This window comes from Arachis duranensis, chromosome 5 (genome assembly GCF_000817695.3).
Source record: "Arachis duranensis cultivar V14167 chromosome 5, aradu.V14167.gnm2.J7QH, whole genome shotgun sequence".
NCBI lineage: Eukaryota > Viridiplantae > Streptophyta > Magnoliopsida > Fabales > Fabaceae > Arachis > Arachis duranensis.
In genome coordinates this window covers 38,185,912-38,194,120 of record NC_029776.3, presented here as the reverse complement: position 1 = coordinate 38,194,120, position 8,209 = coordinate 38,185,912, and the positions used below count along the sequence as shown (strand labels likewise).

Below are 8,209 nucleotides of genomic sequence, written 5' to 3'. Positions count from 1 at the left end.
TCCAACAAAGCGTGATAAGACATACACGCAAGCGACCTCTCGACCCCACCAGGACAAGTCCGAAGGGTGGGGGGAATCCAAGAAGGGGAAAGCCAAGAGACGACAAGAACCCATCATCATGGGATCCACCCCTTTCCATCCCTCAATCCTCGAGGTCCGGCTCACGAAGAACTTCGATAAGCCAACGGACATGAGGTATGACGGGACCAAAGATCCTCATGAACACCTCACCGCCTTTGAAGCAAGAATGAATTTAGAAGGGGTAGGCGACGCAGTGAAATGCCGAGCATTCTCTGTAACGCTAGCCGGCCCAGCGATCTGGTGGTTTAACGCCCTCCCGCAAGAGTCCATCACGGCTTTCATAGATATCTCCCAAAGCTTCCTAGCCCGGTTCACAACACGCATAGCTAAGGCCAAACACCCGATCAACTTGTTAGGAGTCACCCAGAAACCCGAGGAACCGACCAGAACGTTCTTGGACAGGTTTAATGAAGAATGGTTGGAATTTGACGGTCACACGGACTTGGTCGCCAGCCTCTGCCTAACAAACGGCTTGCTAAATGAGGATTTCAGGAAACATATCACGACCAAGCCTGTGTGGACCATGCAGGAAATCCTGAGCGTCGCCAAGGAATACATCAATGATGAGGAAGTAAGTCAGGTCGTAGCAGCCAACAAATGACCGCCCCCTAACCCACCACCTCGGCAAACCCCCCAGGTCGACAGATATAAGGAGTCCCCCAGGGACGGAACTTCAGCCAAACAACACAAGCAACCTCCACGAGTGGGAAGGTTCCCAAACTACACGCCACTTACGGCGCCCATAGTAGAAGTCTACCAACAAATTGCAAACAAAGGAATCCTAGCTAGACCTAGACCCCTGAAAGAGAGAACGGAAGGCAACAAAAACCTTTATTGTGACTACCACAAGGGGTTTGGTCACAAAACACAAGACTGCTTTGACCTCAAAGATGCCTTGGAACAAGCCATCAGAGAAGGAAAACTGAGCAAATTCTCCCGGCTCATCAGAGAGCCGAGGAGGCAGGAAAGAGAGCGCTCCGAGGAAGATCGGAGCCGAACTGTCATGCCAAGGTTTGTGGTCAACATCATAGTCGGACGGGACAGCCCCCCCAAATCCAAGTCGGCTGCAAGAAGAGACACCCGGGTGCTCTCCATATCGACAGATGGCCTTGCCACCTGCAAAAGGCACCCCACAATATCCTTTGGCCCAAAGGATAAATGGTTCAATGACCTCTCCGAAACCCCCCCATGGTAGTTACAACCATGGTTGGGACAGGGCTGGTTAGGTGCATCCTCGTCGACACAGGAGCAGACTCTAATATCCTATTCAGAAATGTCTTCGACGCCATGGGACTCAAGGAATCCGACCTAAAAAACCACCAACACGGGGTCATGGGACTAGGTGACAACTATATCATACCCGACGGGACGATCACTCTCCCAATCAGCCTGGGAACTGGTGACACCAGGAAATCAGTTATGGCAGACTTCGTAGTCCTTAGAGACTCCACCGCTTATAATATCATCCTAGGGAGGAAAACTATCAATGAATTCTCAGCTGTGATATGCACCAAGTTCCTAATAATGAAGTTCATAACGGACAAGGGAACAGTCGGTTCCATAAGGGGAGTGAAGAACGAAACTCTCGCACGATCTAGAATTTTCACAAATAAATTCTCGTTGTAAGTATAGCTTCTAGACCGACAAGAATTCCTTTCTTACAAACATTTTGGTTGTCACAAGTAACAAACCCAATAAAATTTATAAACCGAAGTATTCAAACCTCGGGTCGTCTTCTCAAGGAATTTCAGGGAAGTATGATTTATTATTGGTTATGGAAAACAGTATTTTTGGGTTTGGAAAGGTTTGAGCAAGTAGTCTAATTGACAAGAAAAATAAATTGATAACTAGAAAATCTCTTGACAAGGTATGAGAATTGGAATTTCTATCCTAGTTATCCTTATCAGGTGTGTTGAAATTAGGTTTTAATCCTGCTTAGTTATCCCTCATTAAATAAAGGAAAGTTAAGCAGACTAATTAAATTGATCCTCAAGTCCTAGTCAACTTTTAGAGCGATCTAAATCAATTAGCACTTGCCAATTTCAACCACTGCTGAGTTTGATAACTCAAGTGTTACCAATTAATTAACCAAAGCCAAAAGAAGAAAATAAATCATAAACAGAGCAAAACAATCATGAGTCTAAAATACCTCAAAGTATATTAATTAAGAAAATCCTAACATGAATGGTTCATAAGCCAATTGGGCAACATAAATCAAATACAAATAAAAGCATCAGAGTAAATAAAAGTAGAAGAGGAACATAGATTATTGAACCTGGTACGAAGAAACAATCCTACTGACTAAAAGAAATCCTAATGCCTAAGATAAATCCTAATCCTAAGAGAGAGGAGAGAACCTCTCTCTCTAAAAACTACATCTAATTCCTAAAACTATGTATGAATGTATATTCTGATGATCTCCCCATGAATGGATGGATACTCCCAATTTATAGCCTTTAGTCTGTATTCTCTGGGCTTGAATCTGGACCAAAAAGGATCCAAAAGTCGCTGGGGCCGACTTCTGCAACTTCTGCAGAGCGCGCACGTCACGCGTCTGCGTGGGTCACGCGGTCGCGTCATTTGGAGTTTGCTCTTCCATGTGGTCGCATCAGTCATGTGTTTGCGTCAGTGGTGTTTCACGCGAGTCACGCGTTTGCGTCATCCATGCGCTCGCGTCGATGCTCTTTGCGCTAAGCACGCGTCCGCGTCGTCCACGCGTTCGCGTCGCTGCCAATTTCTTCAAAAACTCCATTTTGTGCTTTCCTTTCCTTTTTGTATGTTTCCTTTTCATCCTTTAAGTCATTCCTGCCCTATAAAACCTGAAAGTACTCAACACACAAATCACGGCATCGAATGGTAATAAAGGATAATTAAATTTAATATTTTTAAAGCATAGGAAACATGTTTTCTCATATGTCATATCATAAGGAAGGAATTGTAAAACCATGCAAATTCATATGAATAAGTAGGTAAAGAGTTGATAAAATCATTCAATTAAAGCACAAGATATATCATAAAATAGTGGTTTATCAGGGAGACCTAGAGACGGCAGTCGCCTGCGACAGCGCTAGTCTCTCCTTAAGAAAAGAATCAAAGAAGGCAGCTGGCATATTCCTGGCAGACCTGGATGTCAGGGTGGAGGACAAACCAAGACCTAAACCAGAAGGGGACATGGAAAAGTTCCAAATAGGGAAATTGGCAGATCAATTCACTTTCATAAACAGGAACCTACCCCATGAACTCAAGGGCCCCCTCATAGAGATCATAAGGGCAAACAATGACCTCTTTGCATGGACCCCATCAGACATGCCGGGATTAGATCCCGAGGTCATGTCTCACCGGCTGGCCATAAAACCCGAGGCCAAACCGGTAGCCCAGCGGCGAAGGAAGATGTCGCAAGAAAGAGCAAAAGAAGTCGCCAAACAAACAGCAGGACTGCTTGAAGCAGGGTTCATCAAGGAGCTTGAGTACCCAACGTGGCTGTCCAATGTCATCCTAGTCAAAAAAGTCACTGGAAAATGGAGGATGTGTGTTGACTACTCCGACCTAAACAAAGCATGCCCAAAAGACTCCTTTCTCCTCCCAAACATTGACACCCTAGTTGACTCGGCAGCGGGGTATCGTTTCCTCCGTTTCATGTATGCTTATTCCGGCTACAACCAAATCCCGATGCACCGACCTGACAAAGACAAAATAGCATTCATAACACCCGGGGCACCTATTGCTACAAGGTAATGCCCTTCGGACTGAAGAACGCAGGAGCCACCTACCAAAGGCTAATGAGCAAAGTCTTCTGATGAGCGGATAATTTATATGCTTTTTGGCATTGTTTTTAGGTAGTTTTTAGTAAGTTCAAGCTACTTTTAGGGATGTTTTCATTAGTTTTTATGTTAAATTCACATTTTTGGACTTTACTATGAGTTTGTGTGTTGTTCTGTGATTTCAGGTAATTTCTGGCTGAAATAGAGGGACTTGAGCAAAACTCTGAAAAAGGCCGACAAAAAGACTGCTGATGCTGTTGGAATCTGACCTCCCTGCGCTCAAAATATATTTTCTGGAGCTACAAAACTCCAATTGGCGCGCTCTCAATGGTGTTGGAAAGTAGACATCCATAGCTTTCCATCAATATATAATAGTTCATACTTTATTCGGAAATTGATGACGTAACTTGGCGTTGAATGCCAAGTACATGCTGCTGTCTGGAGTTAAACGCCAGAAACATGTCATGATCCGGAGTTGAACGCCCAAAACACGTTATAACTTGGAGTTCAACTCCTAGAGAAGCCTCAGCTCGTGGATAGATCAAGCTCAGCCCAAGCATACACCAAGTGGGCCCCGGAAGTGAATTTATGCATCAAATACTTACTCATGTAAACCCTAGTAGCTAGTCTAGTATAAATAGGATAAGTTACTATTGTATTAGACATCTTTTGACAGTTTAATCTTTTGACTGTTCTAGTCTTTGATCATTTGGTCTCTTGATAATTCAGGGGGCTGGCCATTCGGCCATGCCTGAACCTTTCACTTATGTATTTTCAACAGTGGAGTTTCTGCACACCATAGATTAAGGGTGTGGAGCTCTGCTGTACCTCAAGTTTCAATACAATTACTATTATCTTCTATTCAATTCTCTTTTATTCTTATTCCAAGATATACGTTGCACAACACTTTGATGAATGTGATGATCTGTGACACTCATCATCATTCTCACCTATGAACGAGCGTGATTGACAACCACTTCCGTTCTACTCTAGGCCGGGGGTATATCTCTTAGATTCCCCAACAGAATCTTCGTGGTATAAGCTAGATAGATGGTGGCATTCATGGGGATCCGGAAATTTTAACCTTGTCTGTGGTATTCCGAGTAGGATCCCGGGAATCCGAAAAGTCTAACCTTGTCCGTGGTATTCCGAGTAGGATTCCGGTATTGAATGACTGTGACGAGCTTCAAACTCCTGAAGGCTGGGCGTGATGACAAACGTAAAAGAATCAAGGGATTCTACTCCAACCTGATTGAGAACCGACAGATGATTAGCCCTGCTGTAACAGAGCATTTGGACCATTTTCACTGAGAGGATGGGATGTAGCTATCAACAAGGGTGATGCCTCCAGACGATTAGCCGTGCAGTGACAGCGCATAGGACCATTTTCCCGAGAGGATTAAAAGTAGCCATTGATGATGGTGATGCCCTACATACAGCTTGCCATGGAAAGGAGTAAGAAGGATTGGATGAATGTAATAAAAAAGTAAGAGATTCGAGAGGATTCTAGCATCTCCACACGCCTATCTGAAATTCCCACTATTGATCTACATAAGTATTTCTATCCCTTTTTATTTTCTATTTATTATTAATTTTCGAAACCCATAACCATTTAATCTGCCTAACTGAGATTTGCAAGGTGACCATAGCTTGCTTCATACCAACAATCTCTATGGGATCGACCCTTACTCACGTAAGGTATTACTCGGATGACTCAGTACACTTGCTGGTTAAGTTGAACGGAATTGTGAGCTTCTCTAACAGTGCCAGGAACTCTTTTATCACAATTTCATCCACCAAGTTTTTGGCACCGTTGCCGGGGATTGTTCGAGTATGGACAACAGACGGTTCATCTTGTTGCTCAGATTAGGTAATTTTCTTTTCAAAAACTTTTTCAAAATTTTTCTTTTCTTTTTCGTTTTTCCAAAAATATTTTTGAAAAAAATTAATAAAAATCCAAAAAAATTAGAAAATCATAAAAACAAAAAATATTTTGTATTTCTTGTTTGAGTCTTGAGTCAATTTTAAGTTTGGTGTCAATTGCATGCTTTAAAAAATTTTTCTTGCATTTTTCGAAAACCCATGCATTCATAGTGTTCTTCATGATCTTCAAGTTGTTCTTGATAAGTCTTCTTGTTTGATCCTGATGATTTCTTGTTTTGTGTTGTTTGTTGTTTTTTATATGCATTTTTCGTTTGTTAGAGTCCATGCATTAAAGATTTTCTAAGTTTGGTGTCTTGCATGTTTTCTTTGCATCAAAAATCTTTCAAAATTATGTTCTTGATGTTCATCATGATCTTCAAAGTGTTCTTGGTGTTCATTTTAACATTCATAGTGTTCTTGCATGCATCTTGTGTTTTGATCCAAAATTTTTATGTTTTGGGTCATATTTGTGTTTTTCTCTCTCATCTTAAAAAATTCAAAAAAATCAAAAAAATATCTTTTCCTTTTTTCTCTCCAAAATTTAAAAAATTTGAGTTGACTTAGTCAAAATTTTTTAAAATTAGTTGTTTCTTACAAGTCAAGTCAAATTTTTAATTTTAAAAATCTTATCTTTTTAAAATATTTTTCAAAAATCATATCTTTTTCATTTCTTATTATTTTCGAAAACTTCAAAAATCTTTTTCAAAACATTTTCAAAATCTTTTTCTTATCTTTATATCATATTTTCGAAAATTCACTAATAATTAATGTGATTGATTCAAAAATTTGAAGTTTGTTACTTTCTTGTGTGTAGTTTCTTGTTAGTGAAGTAAGTAATTTCAAATTTTTAAATTAAATATTTTTATCTCTTATCTTATCTTTTTCAAAAATTTTATCTTTTTCAAAATTTGATTTCAAAATATCTTATCTAACCTCCTATCTTCTTATCTTTTCAAATTTGATTTTAAAACCTTTTTCAACTAACTAATTAACTTTTTGTTTGTTTCTTATCTTTTTCAAAACCATCTAACTACTTTTTCCTCTCTAATTTTCGAAAATATTTCATCTCTTTTTCAAAAATTTTTTTGTTTTAAATTCTAATTTTGATTATATCTTATCTTCAATTTTCGAAAATTACTAACCCCTTTTTAAAATTATTTTCGAAATTCTCCCTCTCTCTTCTTATTCTATTTAATTATTTATTTACTAACACTTCTCTTCATCTCTTATCACCTCCTCTATCCTTACTCTTCATACAGACTATTCATTCTTTTTCACTCTTCTCCCCTTTCTTCTTCTACTAACATAAAGGAATCTCTATACTGTGACATAGAGGATTCCTCTTTTTTTTTCTTGTTTTCTTCTCTTTCATATGAGCAGGAACAGGAAAAAAGGCACTCTTGTGAAAATTGATCCTGAACCTGAAAGGACTCTGAAAAGGAAACTAAGAGAAACTAAATTACAACAATCCAGAAACAACCTTTCAGAAATTTTCGAACAAGAGAAGGAGATGGCAGCTGAAAATAATAATAATGCAAGGAGAATGCTTGGTGACTTCACAAAGCCAACGTCCAAATTTGATGAAAGAAGCATCTCCATTCCTGCCATTCGAGCCAATAATTTTGAGCTGAAACCTCAGCTAGTTGCCTTAATGCAACAAAACTGCAAGTTTTATGGACTTCCATCTGAAGATCCTTATCAGTTTTTAACTGAGTTCTTGCAGATCTGTGAGACTGTAAAGACGAATGGAGTTGATCCTGAAGTCTACAGACTCATGCTTTTCCCTTTTGCTGTAAGAGACAGAGCTAGAATATGGTTGGATTCACAACCCAAGGATAGCCTGGACTCCTGGGATAAGCTAGTCACTGCCTTCTTGGAATGGATGGCAAAATGCATCCAACAGTACTAGAGAGGCATCTTCTGAAGAAGAAGCTTATGATCCTGAGAACCCTATAATAGTAGAGGTAAATTACATGGGTGAACCTTATGGAAACACCTATAATTCATCATGGAGAAATCATCTAAATTTCTCATGGAAGGATCAACAGAAGCCTCAACAAGGCTTTAACAATGTGGACGCAATAGGCTGAGCAATAGCAAGCCTTTTCCATCATCTTCTCAGCAACAGACAGAGAATTCTGAACAAAACACTTCTAATTTAGCCAATCTAGTCTCTGATCTGTCAAAGGCCACTTTCAGTTTCATGAGTGAAACAAGATCCTCCATCAGAAATCTGGAGGCACAAGTGGGACAGTTGAGTAAGAAAGTCATTGAAACTCCTCCCAGTATTCTCCCAAGCAATACAGAAGAGAATCCAAAAGGAGAGTGCAAGGCCATTGATGTAATCAATATGGCCGAATGCACAAGGGAGGAAGAGGACGAAAATCCTAGTGAGGAGGACCTCCTGGGATGTCTCTCAAGCAAGAGGGAGTTTCCTATTAAGG

General features: G+C 40.0%; 1 protein-coding gene across 1 annotated transcript; it reads left to right on the top strand.

Annotated features, from left to right (window-relative positions):
* Positions 1 to 190: 190 nt before the first annotated feature.
* LOC107489295 (uncharacterized) lies at positions 191 to 1,276 on the top strand. Its single transcript, XM_016110046.1, has 2 exons — positions 191 to 652; positions 719 to 1,276. The coding sequence occupies exons 1-2, from the start codon at positions 191 to 193 to the stop codon at positions 1,274 to 1,276; spliced, it is 1,020 nt and encodes a 339-aa protein (XP_015965532.1).
* Positions 1,277 to 8,209: the final 6,933 nt, after the last annotated feature.

Excerpts from the sequence above, each read along its gene's own strand:
- LOC107489295 (XM_016110046.1), top strand. The coding sequence starts at position 191 with ATGAGGTATGACGGGACCAAAGATCCTCATGAACACCTCACCGCCTTT. Across the intron at positions 653-718 it reads AATACATCAATGATGAGGAA|GTCGACAGATATAAGGAGTC; the intron begins GTAAGTCAGGTC and ends CAAACCCCCCAG.